Source organism: Bos grunniens, chromosome 1 (assembly GCF_055505025.1).
Source record: "Bos grunniens cultivar Pamir isolate PY7600 chromosome 1, Bosgru_T2T1.0, whole genome shotgun sequence".
In the NCBI taxonomy this organism is placed as follows: Eukaryota; Metazoa; Chordata; class Mammalia; order Artiodactyla; family Bovidae; genus Bos; species Bos grunniens.
In genome coordinates, this window is record NC_141165.1 from 18,669,227 (window position 1) to 18,694,193 (window position 24,967).

The following is a 24,967-nucleotide window of genomic DNA, read 5'->3' on the forward strand; positions in this document are numbered from 1 at the left end:
CTGGAGCAACATGCATTGTTATTATATAATCATTAGTACAGAGTAAGTAAGGAAAAACATACCCATAGTAAGGGAAAACATACCCTTGAGTAAGATGAGTTGTTTTCTTGTGTAATCATTAGCTCTGGGCTTAAAGAAAACTAGTCTTGGAAGAAATAGATTGTTGCCATAAAAACTCAAAGCTTAAGGAAAAAACATGTGACTAGGATGAAGGAATGTAGAGGGAAAAAAAGTTTGTCCCTTTTTCCTTCTTGAGGGCCCTGGACTCCTTATCAACCTACCTAGGAATTAACTCTTTCAGAATCCCCAGGTAATCTGACCTTGAAGGCCCGAAGAATTTGATTATAGGACTTCCACAGGACTAGGGGAAAGAGAGGCTCCAGTTTTGGAGGGCACAAAGAAAATCTTGCCTGCACCAAGACCCAGAGGAAAGGAACAGTGACCCCATAGGAGACTGAACCAACAATACCCACTAGTGTTGGAGGGTCTCCTGTGGAGGTGTGGGTGGGGGCTCACCACAGGGATGGGGGCATTGGTAGTAGCAGTCTGGGAAGGTCCCTCCTTGGGCTAATTCCTCTTGGAGGTCACTTTTAACTCTACTATAGAGCCTTAGATCCTAGGGCTGGGTCACCTCAGGCCAGATAACTACCAGGAAGGGAGACAACCCCAACCGTCAGCAGATAATTGGATTAATGCTTTACTGAACAAGGTTCTGCCCACCAGAGCAAGACCCGGTTTTTCCCACTGCCACACCCTCCCATCAGGAAGCTTACGCAAGCCTCTTAGCCTCTTCCATCAGTAGGCAGACAGAAGAAGCAAGAACAGACACAGTCCCAACAGCAGCTAAAACAAAAACCACTTTCGAGAAAGTTAGGATGAGAAAGTAGAAAGTTGTGTCCCAGATGAAGGGACAAGGTAAGATCTCAGAAGAACAACTAAATGAAGTGGAGATAGGCAATCTTCCAGAAAAAGAATTTAGAATAATGATAGTGAAGATGATTCAGGATCTTGGGAAAACAATGGAGAAGATGCAAGAAATGTTTACCAAAGACCTGAAAGAACTAGAGAACAAGCAAACCGAGATGAATAATACACTAGAAGGAATCAATCACAGAATAACTGAAGCAGAAGAATGGATAAATGACTTGGAGGACAGAATGATGGAAATCATTGCCACAGAACAGAATATAGAAAAAAGAATGAAAAGAAATTAAGACAGCCTAAGAGATCTCTGGGACAACTTAAATACACCAACATTCTCATTACAGGGGTCCCAAAAGGAGAAGGAAGAGAGAAAGGACCTGAGAAAATATTTGAAGAGATAATAGCTGAAAACTTCACTAATGTGGGAAAGGAGATAGTCAACCAAGTCCAGGAAGCACAGAGAGTCCCAGACAGGATAAAGCCAAGGAGGAACACACAAGACAGACAAAAATGAAAGAGATAGATAAAATATGTTAAAAGCAACAAGGGAAAAATGACAAATATCACACAAGGGAACTCCCATCAAGTATCAGCTGAAATTCTCAAAATTTCTCAAGCCAGAGGCAGCGGCACCACATTTAAAATGATGAAAGGGAAGAACTTGCAACCAAGAATACCCAGCAAATTTCCCCTTCAGATTTGAAGGCAAAATCAAAAGCTTTGCCAGAAAAGCAAAAGTTAAAAGAATTCAGCACCACCAGTCCAACTTTACAACAAATACTAAAGGAACTTCTCTAGGCAGGAAACAAAAGAGAAAGAAAATACCTACAGAAAATAAGTCCAAAGCAATTAAGAAAACGGTAACAGGTTTATACATATCAATAATTACCTTAAATGTAAATGGATTAAATGCACCAACCAAAGACATAGACTGGCTGGGTGGATGAAAACATGTGCATGTATGCACTCCACTTACCACATCACTCTGCTTGACCCCCCACCTCAAATTGTATGTAATTATTTTATATTGTTAAATTAATCATGTTCCTATTATGGCTTGCAATTGTAGTTATCTTTTATTTTTTGTCTGGCTGTTGAGTGTGAAAACTGATAAACATCTTTTACTGTTGTGATTATGTAACTTACTTAATACCTTTGTATCATGATTGGTCAACAGAAGAATAGTAGAACTCTGTATCACCAACATTAGGCTCTATTAGAAAAACCTGTGATCACTTTTTAAAACCTAAATGTAGATCAGAATTATCTTGAAATGTTTTGAAAAGTCCAAATGCTCAGGTATTGCTTTTTTTCCTCCAGAGCTTGAGATAAATTTCAAATGAGCAATCATGTTTAAAAACAACTGGACTGTATGGTGCTCTACCTAGTTTGTTTCAGTTTTTCTATTTCACATTCAGTGCTCCCATTTCATTTAGTTTATGTTCTCCAATATATCCAGTATTTTTTGGGTGTTCTTTTTCAGGTCTTTATCAAGCATTGTAGAAAAGCTTTGGTATACATAATATATATGCTTTATAGTTTTTTGAACATAACATGAATTTTTGCCCAGTTAAAAAAATTACAACATTTTGGTTCTGCTTGTTTGACTTACTATGAATAGAATGCTAGATTTCTAATTAAAAAATAGTGTACAACAAGCAGCAGAGGTGTACTATATAGCATAAGGAACCATGGTCAATATCTTGTAATAACCTATGATGGACAATAATTTAAAAAATAATAAATGTGATTTGTGTAACTGAACCACCTTGCTATGTACTTGAAACATTGTAAGTCAACTATACTACAATAGAAAATATATATATATTAAAATGAAGTAACATGAAACTGTAGAATTACAGAGATTTATTCTTGTTTGACATCTCAAGAAAAATAATTGATAATGATAGATCCTAAACTGTCATTCTTGAATTGAATTTATTAAGAACAGTAAGTATATAGTAGTTATATTGCTATAATGTAATTATATGTATGATACGAAAATTTTGGTAACTTTATGTATGTTATGAAGGTTCTTTTTATTTAGGAATTCAAAAATGTTAAATTTAGCTTCTAGTTTGTAGTTTAATATTGAGAAGGCAAAAATTCCTTAAAATACTTGCTGAAAAAATTACATGAGTTTATATTTAGGTAACCTTGAAACTTTCTAGAAAATGTATAAAGTTGCTATATAGAGTTGATATCAAGTAGCTTTCTCAAAAAAAAAAAAAGCATTTATCAGTATCTTTTTAATTCCAGAAATTACCTTATGATAAGTAAACATGATTAGAGAAAACAACCTAAAATTATCCATGAGCTTGAGTTTTACAATATTCAGAGAAGCAAGGCAGTTTTCTAGAATCTTTAATTTGTTTTCAGTGTAAACTTTCATTTTTTTTAAATGACTCTTGTGACTTATAGTGATTTATTCTTCAGGTTGCTGTAATGTGATTTGTTCAGATAAGACTGGAACCCTGACCAAGAATGAAATGACTGTTACCCACATATTTACTTCGGATGGCCTGCGTGCTGAGGTACTGTAGATGTTTTTTTTAACAGCAGAATTCCTTTTTAGGAGTCTTGGTGTTTAGAGTTCCTAACCATTCCAGTGTCTTCACAAGGGTGCAAGTTAGTTGACAGCTGAGTATTTTTCCATCCCGTGTAATTCTCCCAAGTCTTGATTCTGCTCCAGCTGTTCAGTGCAGAAATGTTGATCTCCCTCAAACCCTTTCTGTCTGTCTCTACATCCATCTGTTACCAGACTCTGGACCCTTGCTCTATCTGCAACAAAGGAACCTCTCAGAATCCCTTAAGTGAAGATGCTTTAATGGCTTCCCATTATGACCAGGGTCCTGAAGTAGGGCTGCTCATGGCTCTGGGTTCTGTCCCATACTTCCTTCCTCAATCTGTATCTCCCCTTGGCTTTCCATAGACCAAGTACACTGACTTTCTGGTTCTTGCAGTGTGACAGAATTGCTCCTACTTAAGGACCTTTGGTGCTGTTCTCACTGTTTAGGACAGTTTAATGTCCTAAACATTAAACTGTCCTAAACAGTTTATGCACCTCTTCTGCACCTTCATCCTTTGCACCTCATTTCTAACCCATTCCTTCAGAGAAGCTTTGCTGATCACCTAGAACTCACCCTGTGGTGCATGTTTTCATAGCTCCCTCCCTCTTTGTTTAGGTGAAGTCCTCTGTCTCTCTTCCCATGATGCCCTGAGCATAATAGAGCAGAAATTCTGGTGCCCAGCACAGGGTCTGCTTTGTAGTAGTACATACTTGTTGAAAGAATAAATGAATGCATGAATTATTCTACTTTAAAAATTGTATATGAGTGGCCCCTGAAGTGCATGTTAGTGTATGTACATTGGTTAATTTTGAAGCTGTATGAGGACAAGTTTCAATCTCAGCTAGTTGTGGCAGAATTTCTGACTGGAATTTTCATTAATACTACTTGTTATGGGAACAGTATTTTAAAATGTATTTAAAGCCAGTTCTGTGAACAAAGGAAGAATTTCACAAATTAACAGAAGTTGTACTTGGGTCTATTTAATCCTAGTTTACTAGGCCTCAAAATGAGACTGTATATTTAGGGTGTTAGATTTGGTTAGGATACCCAGTGCTGTGTTGTTGGATGTGTCTTTTCTGGATGATTCAGAAGGGTCATTGGGTTTACATGTGCTTATATGGTCCAGGTGTGAAAGGTAGGATATAAATTTATCTTGTGTTTTAAGCCCAGAATTTTGTATGTTAAGCATTAACTGTTAATTCCCTTAAACTGCCTTATTTTTATCGTGAACTTTAGCTTGTATTTGGCTTGGCTTGTTGTTGCAATATGTAAGTATCTGACTTGTCTCTGTCTCTGATTTTTAAAATTGGTGTGTAGCACACTATGTTAAAGTAGTTGGTAAGTGCTAGGGTAAATCACTTATCTCTGAGCTTTGCATATTTACAAAATGAACTCTGTTTTTGTCTAGGTCATAGGTTTGTCACAAATGTCAAATGTAATAGATTGGAATTCTTTGCAAATTGTAGTGTTATATAAATGTAGGACGTCCCTGGTGGTTCAGATGGTAAAGAATCTTCCTACAATGCAGGAGACCTGAGTTCAATCCTTGGGTCGGGAAGGTCTCCTAGAGAAGGGAATGGCAACCTACTCTAGTATTCTTGCCTGGAGAATTCCATAGACAGAGGAGCCTGATGGGCTACAGTTCATGAGTCGAAAAGAGTTGGACACGACTGAGTGACTAACACACACACATACACACACACCTATAAATGTAATGTTATGTAAATTTAAACTCACTTATATATAGAGATTTTCATGGTTTATTTTCCCTTTTTAATAATATGTTGTAAGTAGAAGCAATAGAAGGTTATATTAGCAATTATATTGTTTACTTACAATGTACTATGTATTATAATTAGCATAATAGTTAATTATTTGTATGGAATTAACTGTAGGTTTATCATTGTAGTGAAAATTACTATCTATTCCTTTTACTATTAAATGTTCTTTTAGATAAATTTAAATGCTTCTCTACTTTTAATAGTGTCATGATGAACACAGCTCATCACTTTTCTGTTTTCATAAGTATTGTCACTGCCTACTGTAGTGTATTATTGACTCTACTTTATGTTCCGTAGGTTACTGGAGTTGGCTACAATCCATTTGGGGAAGTGATTGTTGATGGTGATGTTGTTCATGGATTCTATAACCCATCTGTTAGTAGAATTGTTGAGGTAAATACTGCTTTCTTTTTAAGAAAGTGGCTTTCTTCATAATGACTTAGGATTCAGTGATGGGTTCATAGTTGTGTGTTTCTCTTAGGCTGGCTGTGTGTGCAATGATGCTGTAATTAGAAATAACACTCTAATGGGGAAACCAACGGAAGGAGCCTTAATTGCTCTTGCAATGAAGGTATGTGCCTGGTCCTCTCTTCTTTGACATGTGAAAACATCACTCTCACAAGAGAATATGAACCCGTGGATTTGAGTGTTGCTGGCTTTTAGGTGTGGAGTGAAGAAGATGCACAGGATTTCATAGTTTGTACTGCCTTTTGGGAACCAATTGTAGTCTTTCTGGAAATACAGAGCATGAGGGTTTTCACTATAACTTTCTATCTCCTACATGCAGCATACAGACTAATGACCAGTGATGGGTTTATTCTTACAAAGAAATGCTGTTGTTTTTCGTAATATTCAGAGTGTTGTATGAAAAGTTTTATAAATACGTGTAATTGCTGATAAGTGCCAATTTTCAAACATGAAATAGGCAACATTCTTTAGTATTTCCATGTAAAGGTATTAAGGCCAAGATGAGAAATCAGCTTTTCTTTTTCCAGTCTTCCCTTTCCTTCCATTATTAATTTCTTAAAATTAATGTAGAGATAGTGTTTCTGTTGGGAAGAAAGGGTGCTAATCTCAGTGACTCTACCCCAGTTAATCTCCTTTTCTAAGTCCTACAGTGGATTAAATGAGAAACCTAAAAGTCCAACCTGGCACTCCCATAACAAAAATAAAACTGCTTTTAAGAGCAGTTTTAGGAAACGTGTATAAAATAGGATGCCTCTGAATGAGGTTGCTTCTGTTGAGATTCAGTATAGAAATGTAGGTTGTTATAATATTGATTTGATAAAGTCAAATTGGTGGTTTTATAATGTATCTACTTCTTTAACGAGAAGTCACTTTCCTTTTTCCTTTACCATTTGTTTTCCTTGTAACTAAAAATAGCATAGTATCACTTTTTAAAAATATTGAAATTTATTGTGTTTAACTTTCTCCTTTTGAGAAATAAAGAACATGAAACCACCTGTTTATGGGTGGGGACCTCACAGTTTAGGTAGGAATTCAGTAGTAACAGACTGGAACAAATGAAAGGCAGACCAAGGAAGCAGACAGTCTTAACACTGAGCCACGTATCAGAAGAGTGCACTTTAAGACTTGGAACCTGAACTTTGAAAGGAAAGAGGGATTTAGATAGGGATGGAGTGGGGTGTAAGCTAGGTGAAGAGGAAGAATAAAAGCTTGAGGAATACATAAGGGTAGACTGGATTGTGACTTTTGAATTGGTTAGCCTAGGTGAAATGAACAGTTTGAATGGCCTAGAGGCTTGTTGAGTTGGCTGTGTGATGGGTTACTGCAGGACCTTTAAAAGCCAGGAAGGAGCAGTAAACTTGATTTTTGAATAATTTGAAGAATATTTTTGAGTAGTATTTTGGAATAATTTTAATGTCATACTACTGCATGGCATTAGTAGTAGTCAGTGTGTCAGTGGTGGGGCGAGAGGGTATAGGATGGCAGCAGCAGGCAGGGTAGATTTGAGTATCTACCCTGTTTGAGAATCGAGGAGTTGAGTTTGAAACTTCTATTGATTATACAGTATGTATTGGCTGGATACCTTTCTTTCTTACCCTACTTCCTCCCAGAGTTTGAGCCAGTTGAGATTTTAATGTAGTCAGTGTTGAAATTTTGCTCTGCACATAGTTCAGTAGTGTGCCCTGGACTATCTATATGCCCAGGCTTTCACACTGAACATGTATGCTGCTTTTCAGAGAAGTATGGTATAGATGGAGTGCTGCTGTTTGAAGATAATCCAGGTATCTCTAACCTGCTTCCCTGCAAGTTGTGACTCTTGTTTCTTTGTTAAAGGAAAAAGAATTGGTGAGAATTAACTTTTCTTTTGTGCCATATAGATGGGTCTTGATGGACTTCAACAGGATTATATCAGAAAAGCTGAATACCCTTTTAGCTCTGAGCAGAAGTGGATGGCTGTTAAGTGTGTGCACCGAACACAGCAGGTATCTTTCCATTTACAGAAAACTTACTCTGAATTGTTTAACTAGATTACTATTTTTCATTTACTATGCACCTTTAGATTTAAGCTGTCATAGACCATAACGCAGACCAGCTCTGAAGTGTGTGTCATTCATAGTAGACTCAGCCCTGGTTGTTTTGTGTTCTCTTTGAATTTATGCACAAACATGTCAGTTTTGCTGTGTGAGCAAACAACTGAAAGGAGCTGGAGCCTGGTCTCAGTGTCCTGGAGCTTGTGACATCAGTCTTTTGACACGTTTTTTATTCTTGGTGACAAGTTTCTGCTGACTGACTGTTGTCTGTGTTCTTCCACTGAAGAATGTATTGTCTTCTGACTGAACAGAACCATATTCTCTTGCGGAAGAGTGGTTACCAAATGTGTATGATTCATGTTAGTTGGTCCAGCTTACAAACTGGCAAAATGAAATACACTGATATATCAAAATTCTCCCGTATTTCTAGCTGCTTTAGAAATTTTTACGCAATGTATTGAGTCATGAAATCTACATTGTATAATCATATCACTTACAGTTGCTATTACCAGCTTGATGTGTAAACTTACTTTGCCCTGAAAAATATATAGTTGTTATTTTTATATTTTCTTTATTAGGAATTAGTAATTGGTTATGTATTTCTGCCTGTGAACAAACATTTGAAACCAATTACATCTCTGTAGATGGGAATTAGGGAGAGGATTCCCTCTTACTTCTAATAAGTAGGAAACATTGGTTTTAAATTGCCCAACACTAAACTTGTGCCAGAAACTGATGATGAGGGGAAGAATAAATTTCTGTTTAGTGTTTAAAGGAACTTTTATGACCTCAGAGAAGGGGGACATTTGGAAACAAAACTATAAAAAATAAAATGGCTGTTACTTTAAGCTTTGTAATCTAAGCTTTCAAAAATTGCATCAGAATTAGATAATTTTCAGTTGATGTCCCTTGTCCATATAGTGATATAGAAAGAATATGTATATGAGTTTACTTGGAAGGTCTGTTTTTTATATTTTATATATGATCACACACTACTTCAAGGTAATGTGGCCCATGTGAAGTTTTAAGATTTGACTTCAGCAATTTAAAATATACTAGCCTCACTTGTATATTAAATCTTTTCAGTTGTGGGGTAGAAGTACAGAGTGGCAGGTAATAAATCTGGAAAAACTGCTTGACTTTTCTTCCTATTTGCTGATGAGTTTTTCCTATAAAACAAATCAACCAGTGTAACTAACAGAACCCAAATCCATTGACCTGACTCAGGATCTAGAAGAGGTCAGCCTGGCATAGACAGGAAAAACTTATCAATTTAAAAGCTGCCCAGGATCAAGTAGTTTGTCTTTAGGGGACTTTCACTTGAATTCACAGCCTGCATTTCCTCTTCATGGATCACAGCCTTGTCGTGGTGAAGGGGCTTGCATAAATCAAAGAAGCTATGAGCCATTCTTTGCAGGGCCACCCAAGAGGGATGAGTCATAGTGAAGAGTTCTGTCAAAACATGGTCCACTGGAGGAAGAAATGGAAAGCACTCCAGTATTCTTGCTGCAAGAACCCCATGAACAGTATGAAAAGGCAAAAAGATATTTCACTGAAAGATGAGCCCTCCCCCTAGGTGGGAAGGTGTCCAATATGCTACTGGGGAAAAGCAGAGTACAATTCCAGCTGAGCTATTTAAAATCCTAAAAGATAATGATATTAAAGTGCTGTACCCAGTATGTCAGCAAATTTGGAAAACTCAGCAGTGGCCACAGGAATGGAAAAGATCACTTTTCATTCCAGTCCCAAACGCCAAAGAATATCCAAACTACTGCACAATTGTACTCATCTCACACGCTAGCAAAGTAATGCTCAAAATTCTCCAAGCTAGGCTTCAACCAAGAACTTCCAGTGTTCAAGCTAGATTTAGAAAAGGCAGAGGAACTAGAGATCAAATTGCCAACATCCATTGGATCATCAAAAAAGCAAAGAGTTCCAGAAAAACATCTATGTCTGCTTCATTGACTGCATATGCTAAAGCCTTTGACCGTGTGGGTCATAACAAACTGGAAAATTCTGAAAGAGATGGGATACCAGATCACCTTACTTGCCTCCTGAGAAACCTGAAGAAACAGTTTGAACCCTACATGGAACAATGGACTCGTTCCAAATTGGGAAAAGAGTGCATCAAGGCTATCTATTGTCACCCTGCTTATTTAACTTATATCCAGGGTACATCATGCGAATCAAATGCCAGGCTGGATGAATCCCAAGCTGGAATCAAGATAGTGGGGAACAGTATCAACAGCCTCAGATATGTAGATGGTACCACTCTAATGGCAGAAAGTTAGGAAGAACTAAAGAACCTCTTGATGAGGGTGAAAGAGGAGAGTGAAAAAACTGTCTTAAAACTAACTCAGCATTCACAAAAACTAAGATCATGGCATCCAGTCCCATCACTTTAGGGCAAATAGTTGGGGAAAAATGGAAACAGTGACAGACTTTCTTTGCCTGGGCTCCAAAATCACTGAGGACAGTGATTGCTGCCATGAAATTAAAAGACGCTTGCTCCTTAGAAGCAAAGCTATGATAAACTTAGACAGTGTATTAAAAAGCAGAGACATCACTTTGCCTGCAAAGTTCTGTATAGGTTAGAGCTATGGTTTTTCCAGTAGTCATTTACTGATGTGAAAGTAGAACCATAAAGAAGTCTGAGTGCTGAAGAATTGATGCTTTTGAATTATAGTGCTAGAGAATATGTTTGAGAGTCCCTTGGACTGTAAAGAGGTCAAACCAGTCAATCCTGAAGGAAATAAACCCTGAATATTCATTAGAAGGACTGATACTGAAGCTGAAGCTACAGTATTTTTGGCCATGTGATTCGAAGAGCAGACTCACTGAAAAAGATGATGCTGGGAAAGATTGAAGGCAAATGGAGAAGAAGGTGACAGACGTTGAGATGGTTACATAGCGTTACTAACTCAGTGGCCATTTGAACAAACTCTGGGAGACAGTGAAGACAGGGAAACCTGGGATGTTGTAGTCCAAAGGGTCACAAAGAGTCGGACATGACTTAGTGACTGAACAACAATCAGTCTGTATTTATCTCTGCTCTCTCCCTGGAACCTACCAAAATGACAACCAGTGAATAAAAGATAAGACTTTCCTATACTTCCTCTTTTATTAGTTTATCTTTTAAAGGTGAGGCCTAAAATACAGAGCTAAAAACAGGAGATCAGGTTGAAATTCTTCATAAGGAGCCCATAGAAATGTTCCACGTACCTTTTCTATTTTTTGAGGCCAGACCAGAAATCTTATCCAGGGCACAAGCATAGAAGGCAGAATTACGCTTTAAGACTAAACACAGGATGATTAAGGGAAAGTTGTTGTCCGGGCTGCTAACTCTCCTTTCTCAGAATGCCTGCAGGGGCAGGTCTCCCCATATCCTCATTCTTTGTGTCAGAAGATGGAAGAGTTTCAGAGAAGCTGACTGGTTCTGGGGAGATCCCTACAGTATGGAGTGGTCCTGCGTAAGCTCTTTGTTCACCAGAAGAGTTTCCCTGCTCCTGGCCTTTGTCTCCTCACTCCACTGTGAGGGCCATCAGTTGATAAACCCTGCAGTACCCATGGAGTTTCTAGACCTTTATTTGCTTCGGTCTTGAATGTAAACAGACAGACAGGGGTTGTGAGAGCCTTGGGGAGGGTCTTCAGTATAAAAGATGCAGACCAAGCCAGCAGAGAAAGGGATCTCAGAGAAACAAAGTGCTGGGTTTTAAAGAAGATTTCCAGAGACCATGAAAAATGACAACAAAATACTTTAAATAGATTGTTTTTCAAATAAAGTGAAGGAGTCTATCAGAAACTAGAGAAGTCAAAAAGGTGGACAATATAAAAGAGAAGATGTGAAAATCAGAAAATAGATGTAGGAGTTCCAACATCCACATAATAGTGGTGACAGAAAATGACAAGAGTTGAACAACATCAGGAGATTTTCTAGAGGGAGAACTTCAGTTTCTAGAATAAAATTGCCCACTGGCTGCTTTGCACAGTGAGTGGGTTACAGAGGGGTGGGGGTGAGGAAATAAACACACCAAAGCCCCTGATTCAAGTAATTTGAGGGCACTGAGAGAGAATTCTAAACAATTTCAGAGGTTGTTAGGGTGGGGAGGAAGGGCAAGGGGGAGGGAGTATACATACAGATTAGGAATTAAGTGGCTTCTTAGGCTTTCCAGATGCAACTCTGCACACTAGAGGCTGGGAGGTGATTGAGCCTTCAACTGAGAGGAAGTCTCTTCCCAGCTGAACTTACATATGTGGGGGTGAAATAAAAATGTTTTCACACAAGTCTCAAAATGCATAGCCCACATACCTTTTCTTAGAGCGATATTGATGGATAAGTTATTCCAAGGTAAGAATATACACTAAAGGGAGACTTAGAATCCAGTGAGTTCTGACCAGTGGAGGAGTGAAGGGAAGCTCCAGGATGCCAGTTGTGTAGCAAGCCTGGAAATGAGCTAGAAAAGGAAAGGCGGGAGTTCCTCAGACATCATATGGGAGGAGTAATAGCTTTCCTGCTCATTGGATCATGTGCAGAATACATTGAGAGGTGCTTCATAATATGACATGGAGAGCTTGGAATTAATTAGTAATAAGTATAAAGGAAACTAAGCAAATAAAAAAAGAGGCAATTATTAACTGTATGAAAGACAAAACTTGAACAGGAAGAAATGTATTTGGCTTATAATAGGCCATGGAAAGAACATTATACCTTTCTGCTGCCTCTGCTGCATCTTCTTACCCAGGGACCAGGGAGATGGATGCTCCTCTCAGTGTGAGCTCATACTGTTGTACCAGGGACAGAGGAGGGCCACATTATGGACTGGTTCATAAATCACCAGTAGTAGTAAATAAATCACCACAAGTAGTACTTGGAAGAGACACAAGTACTACTTATGTTTATTCGCCAAAGCAAAGCACATCTGACTTCAGAGTGGTACAGAGGGGCAGGAAATACATTTCTGCCACGTGCCTCCAAGGAGAGCTGAGACATTTGTGAACTGTTCTGGTGGCCACTTGGCTCAGCAGTGAGGAGTTAGAAAGTGAGCAGAACACTGGTGATTCTTGTTCTGTGTGTATTAGAACAATGGAGAGAGAAGGAATAGGGAGTGGGGGTGGCCAGACTATCACCTGTCACAGCAGACAGTATAAACTGACAAGTAGAAAAGTAGCTGTAAAAATGTAATTTAAAACATGACAATAAGTACCCAGGACAACAGCCAGAAGAGTTAAAATTGGTTTGCCTCTGTGGAGCATAGGACTGGAGGTGAGGAGGTTGGGCAGGGGACTGCAGGTTTTCATTGTAAGCTTTTGAATATTACTTAACCAAGATAAAAAGTCTGCTAATACCCACAATTGCAAGCTTGTTGTGAGCATTAAATGGAGTCACATATATGCATGTAACAGCATTGTAGAAAGCCTGAACCATTGTTCGTGGGCTGATGTTAGACCTCTCCTGTTATGTTATGAGCTCAGATCTCAGAGTATGGAGCTGAGTGTAGACGTACCTTCAGTATGGAGGTTGAAGGGGTAGAGTAGATGCTGTGTTCTAAAAAGGATGCAGAAAGCTCTCTCATGAACTTTTAATCATCAGAGTTCAAGTGCTATCTTGAGTTACTTCTCTGTGTATTATGGGAATCCATGCTGCTTGTTTTTGACCCCAATGGCTGATATATATGAATTAAAACTAACTTGAATTTATTTGCTCTGTTTTTTCTTAGGACAGACCAGAGATTTGTTTTATGAAGGGTGCTTATGAACAGGTGATTAAGTATTGTACTACATATCACAGCAAAGGACAGACCTTGACACTCACCCAGCAGCAGAGAGATCTGTACCAGCAAGAGAAGGCCCAGATGGGCTCTGCAGGGCTCAGAGGTAAGTCCATGTCCACACAGTCACCTTGGTGGAGAGGTAGTGCTGCTAACTGCAGATGGATTCGTGCTTCACATCTGAGCTGCCCAGCTCTACGCAGGCTTTGTAGAGCCCTGCCATTTCTGAAATGCTAGGTTTCAGTTGACTAATTGGCCCCTAGAACATAAGTTGGAAACATAGCTAAATATGAAACTTCTAGTTCTTAGAGATCTGCAGTGGTCTTCTGAGCAGCTGACAGAAATTTCATTTTAGACAAGTTTATCTTGTGAGAAGGGTAATGAATGGAAGTAAAGTGATGTTACTCCTTCCGTATGTCATCACTTGGTGTTGTTTATTAATTTGGAATTCTTTACTAAATATTAAGAGACTTAAATCTCTAATTCTTTAAACTGAGGTAGTTGCTGACTCCTTCCCGTCTGTCACCAGAGAGGAAAGAGGTGTCCAGACTTGGCTTTGTGAAATGCTGCTGACTGGACAGTGATAGGGAGAGGGGGTCAGCTGGGCACACACACATCAGCATGAGTAGGGTTGAAGATCAGGGGTCAGGGCCATTCCTGGTCTTTACGTTCTGGCTTGTGGGGAATATGCGCCCATGGGTGCATGCACACATGCATGCATGCACTTCTGTAGTCTTTCTCAAGGAAATTACAAGAGTTGTCTTCCTTAATTTTATTATTATTTACAAAACGAAAGTCAAGCGCCACAATTCTGGGAGCAGGAAACAAGTATGTAAAAAGTATTCTTAATCATGGTTCACTTAAGCAAGGTGAACCATAGATTTACAGGACTTCTGTTCTTATAGTGTAGGTTTAGGAAGATATTCTTGTGGCTTCCTTTGAGGGCAGTGTTTTGTTATTCTTAGTAGCTCACAGCTAGAGGGTTTTGAGTTGACTTGCATTTATAGAATCTTAAAAGTATGGTATGTGCTCCCTGTTTTCCTTAATTTTTTTTAACAGAAGCGTCACAGTTTTTTGGTGGGGGGAGGTGGGGAGGCCTAGTTCTCTTAATCTGAAAGATTGTGGAGCTTTGTGTATGTGTGGTTTGGTGTGGTAACTTTGTGAAATGGACCAGACATGGTGTGGAGCACATCCTTGTTTCATAGGCTCTGGGAAACATTCTGGGCATCCATCTCTTGCTTCACATCTCTTCCTCTTCTTATGCTCCATTTTCCTCCCCCTGCTGAAATTGCCATGATGAAAAGTAAAGAATAAATGAATAAAGATTTTAAGTTTAACTTGATATGAACTTATCTTGTACCTTATAAAACCTAAGTTTCTTAAAATACATGTGGTTGTTAATTTTAAAATTGGAATATATTTTGCTTTTGTGTTTCAAATATAAAGGAGGGAGTTGGGGATCCTTCACATGAAAAGGTCTACATACCTTTGTCCCATACAGTAGCATTAGATCTTCATTTATGCTAAAGAAGCAAACAAATAAATACAAAATACTGACCTCTGGGCTGATACCATCCGTCCACTGAGGGTGCCAGGAGCTGGTGTCCCTTGCTTAGAATTTGCTGACACATGGGTTGATACTCACTTCCCCCTTCTGTTGCCATCTTCCTCTGTTCCAACACAGGAACTGTCATGTGGCTTATTCCCTCCAGAGTGAAAGCTTTTGGTGGGGCTCATATCTCCATAGATTTTGTGTTGGAAGTCATTTGCCTCTAACCATGGTTTTCCAAATGTATCTTATCCTTCATACCTTGTGCTTGAGTAAGGATAGATACATCCTGTGGTCTCTCTGGGGCTTTTCAGTTACCCCACGAGATACATATGTTTAGTTTGTGCGCTTTGTGTGTGTGTGTGTGTGTGTGTGTGTGTTTGGTAAGTTGTTCAGTCTTTTAGTATAATATCCCAGATGTAGACACATCCCTCTGGCTAAAAAGGCAGCTACTGCCAAAGTTCTGGAATTCTGAGAATAAGCTAAATGATATTTGGAAATGAATAGCACTTTGTCCTGTATCTTAAGTTCTAAGGATGATAGGAAACTAACTATAAAGGGTGGTAGTGCTGCGATTCGTGGGGTCGCGAAGAGTCGGACACGACTGAGCGACTGATATGATCTTATCTGATCTGATGGTGGTATTATTTATGTAGTTTTAAGAGAACCAAAGGTATGAATAAGAAACACCTGTTAATATAGAAAGAAAGAGAGAATATAAACTCTTGTTGGTATTAGTGGTTTTACAATTACTTTACAGGTTAACTGTATCTTCCAGAGTTTGTTGTGTACAAAATTGTTGCATGTTGTCTAATTAATATAGCCTTTTAAAACTTCAAGCTATTGAATTATGCTGAAGACCTGTAAGATGGAAAGATGAAGATACAATAGTAGAAATCACTATTCAAAGATGTCTGTTTAAAATTGACTTTAAAGCTCAACAAACCTATACTTTTCCAAATAATTAATTGTATTTTCTTAAGAGTCAATAGTTTCTACTGAAAGGGGCTGCAAGTTTTGCTATGTGAAAATATTCCTATTTGTTCCTCTCCCGCTTTCTCTGCTTAACAGTTGTGTAGTCTTATTCCGTTTAATTTTTAATAATTTAAAGAAATTCCATATCAAGAACCATTAAACTGTAGTATCTTTGCACGTAAGAAGTTTTGATTTTTAAAATTTCTGTTATTACTGCAATGACTTTCTAGTCCTAAGTGATTTATCTGAGTGAGAAGTGTTATGGCCTCCAGATTTTATAAAGTAAATTCTAATGTTTCTGTGATTCACATTTTCTTTTTGGATTTTATCTCCCAAGTTCTTGCTTTGGCTTCTGGTCCTGAATTGGGACAACTGACGTTCCTTGGCCTGGTGGGAATCATTGATCCTCCTAGAACTGGTGTGAAAGAAGCCGTTACAACACTCATTGCCTCGGGAGTATCAATAAAAATGATTACTGGAGACTCACAGGAGACTGCAGTTGCCATCGGTATAACTAGGCTGCTTCTTTCGTTTTTGTTAGTTTTTCTTAAATTACTGCAGAGCATAGTGGAGCATTAGACATGAAGTGTGTTTACAAAATATTGAGCTATACAGTTTAAAAACTGATGCTTTTGTTTGCTCATACACTATAAAATTGTGGGTGAGATTTTATTTTAGTTAAAAAAATAATACTTTTAGTTGAAAATAATTAAAGCATTGTGAAATCACATTATTATATTCATAAAAGGATAGTTGATTATTTTTAGTCTACTAGTACACCATTCTGATGACTAAAAGCACTAGATCATAAATGTGAAAGAATGCATGAAATTATGACATTTAGTTTTTCTTTCAACTTGAATATAATTTTTTAAGAGCAGACTTTGTACCTGACTTGAAAGAAAATAGCTTGTGTCTATATTTCCATCGTCTGATCACATATATGCCTATGTTGTTTGAATGCCATTTAAGATACTTTACCAAATACAAGGGGAAGAAATGGACATGGAAGTTAATCTTCCAGAACCTGTAAACTATAATTCATACTGATAAATTTAAAATGTGCTAAAGTTCATTAATTCTTACTAATATGGAAAGAGACTAAGACAAGAATTTCACACTTTAAGAAGAATACGTCACTGAAAACATACCATTGTTGGGAAGATTATTTCTAGAGAAATTTCTCAGTGTTTATTTTCATTTACATAAAACTACATGATACTTCATGGGATTCCCAGGTGGCACAGTGGTAAAGAATCTGCCTGTCATTGCAGGAGAGGTGGGTTCCATCCCTGGGTTGGAAAGAGCCCCTGGAGGAGGAAATGGCAACCCACTCCAGTATTTTTGCCAGGAAAATCCCATGGACAGAGCAGCCTGGTGGGCCTCAGTCTTTGAGGTCACAAAGAGTTGGATATGACTGAGCGACTGAGCAGATATGCACATAATACCTCAGATGAGCCACCATCTTGCCTGGTTTTTTAGTTAAAAAGCACTCTTAATCTTCATTAAAATTGAGCTCTTAAGCAGAACCCACATGGCCTTGTTTAAATTCTTAGGTATGGTACCTAAGTTTAAATTCTTAGGGTCGAATTGAGAAAACTCTTTATTCTTAAATTTAAGCAAAAAGAGTCAAACAGAAAACTCAAGACTTTTTACTAATTCGGTTTTATCTGTCTTACCATAGTCTTGTCTTGTAATCCCTTGATACAAGGATGTTTTATACTTTTAAAGAGAAAGTGAGTTAATAACATCGTTAAGTGAGCATTATGTTGACTAGCCTATCAAGCAAAAGCAGTTTGGTTAATTATGTTTTCTTTCCCATTTCACTTTAGCTAGTCGTCTGGGATTATATTCCAAAACCTCCCAGTCAGTCTCAGGAGAAGAAATAGATGCAATGGATGTCCAGCAGCTTTCACAAATAGTGCCAAAGGTAGGCGTAAACCAGAACCTTTCAGACTAAGGCTTTATTGTAGGCATTACCTCTCCTCCTTCAGTGTTAATGAAGCTATTCATTTGAAAACAGTTGGGACATGGCCACCACATTTGTTGGTCTAAATCATGAGGCAAAATTTTATCACTGAGATCTGTCTTATCGTTGAGTGTCTATGAATACCAGTGCAAATTTGTTAACTTCAGCAAGAGCTCAGTTTCCTCTGAGAAAGATACTGTGGAAAATTAACAGTGGTGCTTGTATTTATAAAGTACAGAATGGAGACAGATCATTACTTTATACTTCTTATCCTTGTGTTCTGTTTTAATTGAATGCGGGTATGATTTTTTTTTTTAAAGAGCTGTCATTTGCATACAGTAAACTTTTTCCTTTTTAATGTACAGCTCTTAAGTTTTGATGGATGCCTGTGGTCCTTGTAACTAACACCACACAGGTTCCTCCCATCCCAGATCCTCTTGTGGTCAGCTCCTCCCTCTGCTTCTAGTACTTGGCAACAATCATTGATTTTGTTTTCTGTCCCTGTAGTTTTTGCCTTTTCAAAATGCTGAAAATGGTATCATACAGCATGAGGCCTTTGAATCAGCTTTTTTTGATTTAGCATAATGCATTTTTAATTGCTGAGTAGAATTCCACTGCACTTAGTGAATGTTACCAGTGCACCAGTTTAGTTTAAAGACATTTGGATTATTTTCCATTTTTGCTGATGATGGTTAAAACTACTAAAAACATTTGTATATAGCTTTGTAAGAAAATAAATATTCATTTCTCTTAGATAAATACATGAGAGTAATTGCTGGGTCATATGGTTAATGTATGTTTAACTTTGTAAGAAAATGCCAGATTGTTTTACTTGGCGGCTTTATTGTTTTGCATTCCCATCAGCAGTGTTTGAAAAGTGGTTACCAGCACATGGCATTGTTAGTTTCCCCATGCCCATTCTAATAGGTATATCATGGTTGTCTTATTGTGGTTTCAGTTTGCATTTCCCTCACAACTAATGATTTTGTGTACCTTTTCATGTGCTTATTTGCCATTCATATATTTTCTTTAGTGAACTATTTAACCATCCTATTTTTAAAAAATATTTTATTTTTGGATTTTGGAAGTTATTTTGTGGATAAAAGTGGATATATTGTGGATAAAAGTCTTATCAGATATTTGATGGGAAGAAAGTTTTTTCCATTTTGGTTTATCTTTTTAGTCTATTACCATTTTACTTTAAAAAACAGTGGTTTTCAATTTTGGTGAAATCTAGTTTATCATTTTTTTCTTTTATGGATCATGCTTTTGATGTATTATCTAAGGACTCTTTCTAACCCAAGGTCACAAAGATTTTTTCTTATTTTTTAAGATCAAAGTCTCATACTTTTAGGTTTTATACTAATGTTTCTGATCCATTTTGAATTATTTTTGTCTGTGAGAAGTGGGGTAAGGTTCATTTTTTTAATGTATGGTTATTTAGTCATTTTAGTTCCACTTGTTGAAAGCTAAGCTAAGCTAAGCCACTTCAGTCGTGTCTGACTTTGTGCAACCCCATAGACGTCAGCCCACCAGGCTCCCCCGCCCCTGGGATTCTCCAGGCAAGAACACTGGAGTGGGTTGCCATTTCCTTCTCCAATGCATGCAAGTGAAAAGTGAAAGTGAAGTCACTCAGTTGTGTCCGACTCTTGGCCATCCCATGGACTGCAGCCTACCAGGCTCCTCCGTCCATGGGATTTTCCAGGCAAGAGTACTGGAGTGGGGTGCCATTGCCTTCTCCAATTGTTGAAAAGACAGTGCTTTTTTTCATTGAAATGCCTTTTTAGAGCATCTGGGAGCAGTATGGATGTGTGTGTCTTCTCCTGATAGTTTTTCCCTACATTTATTTCTAAAAGAATAAATCCTGTATTAAGTTCCCTGAGGGTATTGAGACAATGTACATTAGCAAATATATATGAAATCTGCGATTAATTAAACATTTTCCCATTAGATCTTTGTTTAGCCTTTTCCCAGAGATGCTAACAAGTAGTGACATCAGACAGACTGGAAGGTTCATTTTATTTGCTTTCTTCAGTTCACTGTCTGGCTTTCTGATAAAAATGCTAATGAACTCTGAAAACCAACCTGAAGGCAGTTAGAGAAGGAAGAAAGGCAGTTAGAGAAGTAAGTTATAAATTGCATTATTAGCATGACAAATTACATCATTGGTCATTTCCAAATAAGAGTTTTTTTGCATCAGTTGTGGCAGATGCTCTGATGTTATTCCAAAGAGAGGAGCTCATGAATTGCTTAGAGTCGTCCTATTCCGTAAATACCAGAGCTTCTTTCAGGTTTATCATGTCTCTTCTTCCAGTACTATCAATGAATTATTTCAGTCGTTTCAGCTGAGCTGAGCTGGACTTCTCCCCATGACCTCCTATGCCCTCAACCCTCCTTGGCCTTTTTCCCCATTTTTATTGTGTGTTCATGTAACTCTTAAGTCTTGGTCTTAGGCTTTTACTTTAGAGAAATTTGAAAAGCTTTTCATTTATTAGTGTTAGAAACAAAACAAAACTTTTTGTAAATGGCCAGCTCAGTGAGGTTTTACCGCATGTACTAAAATCATATTAATTGACTATTTTCCTTTATAAAAGGGTTTTTGGCACTCCTCTTCTATAATTCAATCACACATTCCCAATCCTGTAACATTTCTCTGTCCTTTTGACCTAGGACAATTAAAAAATAGTATGGAAATGGAATTTCCATATGGGAATTCTCCATGTTTTTTTATTTATGATTTCCTGAGTGTGTTTGCTATTGGTAAAAATGGACATTCTCTTTTCTCGTTTGTTTTTTATAGCACTGCCTCCATTCGTATTTTTACTAATTAACCAGGTCCCTATAATAAAATCCCAGTTTGTGTACTATTTAATTTTTGGTACGTTGTCAATACTTATTTCAACACATCAGGTATTTTTTAATCTATACTGGAAGATTTGGAGACCTTTGGGACATTATTTTAATGCCAAGAATAATATTTCTTTCATTAGCTTCTCCTATTTGTATTTACCTACTTTCTTCTCTTTATAACTTCATTTCTGTTAATGTTGATCAAAAGAATTGTGAGTACGGACTACAAATATGACACTGAGAGACAGATCCACGAGAAGAGAAAAACCCTTTTGTGGGTTCCTTTGAAAGTACACAGCCTTTCTCCATTTCCCTCCACAATATTCCCTGCACTTTCCGCTGACAGAGTTCTGCTTCTTTCCTGTTGTCCTTGTGCTGGTCTACTGTGCTCATTCTGATTTGCCCTTCCTGCTCCTATACTAAGTGATTGTATTCTGTGCTTATTCACCCCCTTTTAGGTAGAGAAACAGAAATAAAGATTAAAAAGATTATAATAGAGGAATTTCAGTTACCCCCCAGTTCAGTCCTAGCTCTGTGATAAGTAGTTGAGTTTTTACTCACTTCTAGTTTCTTTTTAATACCTAATTTCTTCAGGCCATAATTTTGTGTCACTAAATTTCAGTGTTTTTACTCAACCAAAAAGATTGATGTGCTAATCTTGGTGCTTTAAGGAGACTTTACTCTGTGCAGCATTATATTCCGTGGAAGTCTTCAGCTTTGTATTAGAGATCTGCTTAGTCTCAAAGAAGCTGCTTTTGTTTTTGATTTGCCATCAGAGCTTTGAAATGCTGAAATATCTATATCAAGTGATAGGTGTACTGGATGCATGCCAAAGTAACTTGTGACTATACAAAAGAAGTATGTTTTCAGCCCAACAGTTGATCTATTATCCTCACTGCCATTGTTAGTGATAACCTGTAGTGGCTGTGAAGGGGTGATTTGAATGTTTTGAATGATTTGCTGTGAAACAAAGGCAAATTTTTACTCTGTATGACCTGAGTGTTTGTAATTAGTAATTAGCCTTTTATTTAAAAATTCTGTAAAATCTGTAGTCTTTGCTAAATGCTCTTGTACTCCGTTCTGTGTGCTACATGATTAAATTTTTGCAATAATGTAGAATTTTCAGTTAGAAGGTAACTGGTACATTTTAAATACATATGCAGCCAAGTCCTTTTTATTTTATTAAAAAATTGTTTTTAATTGAAGTGTAGTTGATTTGCAGTGTTGTGTTAGTTTCAGGTGTACGGCAGAGTGATTCATTTTATACGTGTGTGTGTGTGTGTGTGTGTAAGATTCTTTTCCCTTATAGGTTATTAGAAAATACTGAGTATAGTTCCCTGTGCTGTAGAAGTAGGTCCTTGTTTATCTGTTTTGTATATAGCAGTGTGTATTTGTTACTCCCAAACTCCTAATTTACTCTCCTTCCCTTTTCCAGGTGGCAGTAGTGGTAGAGAACTCACCTGCCCAATGCAGGAGACACAAGGAATGTGGGTTTGATCCCTGGGTTGGGACGATCCACTGGAGGAGGAAATGGCAACCCACTCCAGTATTCTTGCCTGGAAAATCCCATGGACAGAGGAGCCTGGTGGGCTACAGTCCGTGGGGTCACAAAGAGTTGGACACGACTGAGCACATACACATCAGCACCCTTCCCCTTTGGTAACAAGTTTATTTTTTATGTTGTTGGGTCTGTTTCCGTTTTGCATATAAGTTCTTTTTATATAAGTTCATTTGTATCATTTTTTTGTTTTAGATTCCACATGTAAGCAATATAATGTGATACTTTGTCGAGCTTACTTTACTTAGTAGGAGCATCTCTAGGTCCATTCATTTTGCTGCAGATGGTATTATTTCATTCTTTTTTATGACTGAGTGACTGAGTATTCCTTTGTGTGTGTGTGTGTGTGTGTGAATATATATATATATATGCACTCATTCATGTCTGACTCTTTGCAACCTCATGGACTGTAGCCCGCCAGGCTCCTCTGTTCATGGGATTTTATAGGTGAGAATACTGGAGTGGATTGCTGTTTACTTCTCCAGAAATCTTCCTGACCTAGGGATCAAACACATGTCTCTTGCATTGGCAGGTGGATTCTTTACCACTACACCACCTGGGAAGCCCCATATGTGTATATATGTGTATGTGTGTGTGTGTGTGTGTGTGTGTGTATGTGTGTGTGTGTGTATATATATATATACACACACACATATATATATATATACACACATACCCCAAGTGGCACATATTTATATATACTATATCTTCTTTATCCATTCAACTATTGATGGACATTTAGGTTGATTCCATATTTTGGCTATTACTAACAGTGCTGCAGAGTATTAGGGTACAGTTGCCCAGGAGTGGGATTAAAGGATCATATGTTAGCTCTGTTTGGTTTTTTAGGGAACTTTCATACTGTTCTCCATAGTGGCTGTATCAGTTTACATTCCCACCAGCAGTGTAGGGAGGGTTCTCTTTTTTCCACACCTTTTCCATCATTTATTATTTGTAGACCTTTTAGTAATGGCCATTCTGACTGGGTGTGAGACCTCATGGTAGTTTTTATTTGCATTTTTCTAATAATTAGCAATGTTGAGCATCTTTTCATGTGCTTTTTGACCATCTGTGTGTATGCTGCTAAGTCACTTCAGTCGTGTCCGACTCTGTGTGACCCCATAGACGGCAGCCCACCAGGCTTCCCCGTCCCTGGGATTCTCCAGGCAAGAACACTGGCATGGGTTGCCATTTCCTTCTCCAATGCATGAAAGTGAAAAGTCAAAGTGAAGTCGCTCAGTCTTGTCTGATTCTTCGTGACCCCATGGACTGCAGCCTACCAGGCTCCTCCGTCCATGGGATTTTCCAGGCAGGAGTACTGGAGTGGGGTGCCATTGCCTTCTCCAATCGGTGTGTATAGTACTTTTTAAGCACTAAAGAATTTCCAAATGGATTTTGAATCTTTGTAAAGGAAGAATGCTTTCCACATATGTTATGTGGTTCATGGTACCTAGAGGATATAAGGGTAATCAATAATGTGATAGTATAGTTAACCCCTGAGAAAGTTTTAGATCTTTATCCTAAGATTCAGTCACTTATTCATTCATTTCACACTTGTTTATTGAGCACTGGAGGGCCAGATCTTTGCCTCATGGAGGTTTTAGTCTTAAGATAAGTAGATGTATATATTATGTTGCTGGTGGGAATTGTGGAAGCTTTCTCCTGACTCCTGCTTGCTTTGAAGTAGGAAATGAGGTTGTTAACTGAGAGTGGGGCTAGGAAAGGGATACATTGGAAGCATGAGGAGGGAAAGCTAGTGTAGACCTGTCCTCTGGGAGAGTAGGAAAGAGAATGGTGAGTCCTGTAGGTGGTAAGTCACCTGGCTTGGGTGTGTTGGAAAGAGTGATGGGGAGGCAGTGGTTAAATATCCTTGTGAACCATGGCAGGTAGCCCCCAGAGCAGCACTGACCACAGGTAAGATTTGTCACTGAAGAAGGGAATGGAAGACGCCTACCCATCTCCTCTCCTCATAGTGCTGTTGGGGAGGACTGGGGAACAGCCCATGTCTTGTGGATAAGCAAGTTAGAGCAGTGTGGGAGGGAGTGGGGGTACAGGTGATTTGTGGATGACTAGCTGGGGCACAGCTGTGAGCATTTTAGGAGACCAGGAAGTGGCATGAGGAAAAGGGATTAAATATATTCTTTGGAGAGAGAAGATCATATAAGCAAGTGGAGACACAAAGGAAGACCGCCTAATGACTCAAACTAAGTAGAACAGCATAGCAGTCACTTCATACTGTTTAACAGAAAAAAGGGCTCAACAGACATTGAGAAGCAGCTGTTCTTTAAATCTCATGAAGACAGAAGAAGGGAAAAGGCTATATTAGTTGAGTGTCAGTGTTGAGGAAACATGCAAGAGAGCTTTTCCTTTCTCTGTTTCTGCAATGTTTCAAGATAAAGCTATTTTCTTTTCAGAGCTTAAACATGGGTGGGATAAACTGGGTGAATTGTTTAGATTGTGTATTTCCTTTAGTACCTAAAGTTTGAAATGGCCCTGTCGAATGAGTGTCCTAACAAGTGTATGGT

General features: G+C 38.1%; 1 protein-coding gene across 13 annotated transcripts in view; it reads left to right on the forward strand.

The window, feature by feature from the left end:
- Window positions 1-24,967, forward strand: part of ATP2C1 (ATPase secretory pathway Ca2+ transporting 1) — a 155,113-nt gene that overhangs the window by 121,358 nt on the left and 8,788 nt on the right. For 9 of the 13 annotated variants that reach the window (XM_086343712.1, XM_086344149.1, XM_086343795.1 and 6 more), the window contains 7 exons: window positions 3,361-3,458; window positions 5,573-5,668; window positions 5,757-5,846; window positions 7,621-7,725; window positions 13,491-13,647; window positions 16,403-16,573; window positions 17,898-17,995. In XM_086343712.1, the coding sequence (XP_086199838.1) occupies window positions 3,361-3,458; window positions 5,573-5,668; window positions 5,757-5,846; window positions 7,621-7,725; window positions 13,491-13,647; window positions 16,403-16,573; window positions 17,898-17,995 (815 nt within the window). Of the gene's footprint in view, window positions 1-3,360; window positions 3,459-5,572; window positions 5,669-5,756; window positions 5,847-7,620; window positions 7,726-13,490; window positions 13,648-16,402; window positions 16,574-17,897; window positions 17,996-22,319; window positions 23,793-24,967 lie in introns of all 13 variants that reach the window. The other 4 variants (XR_015143403.1, XR_015143424.1, XR_015143432.1 and 1 more) reach the window with 2 other exon arrangements.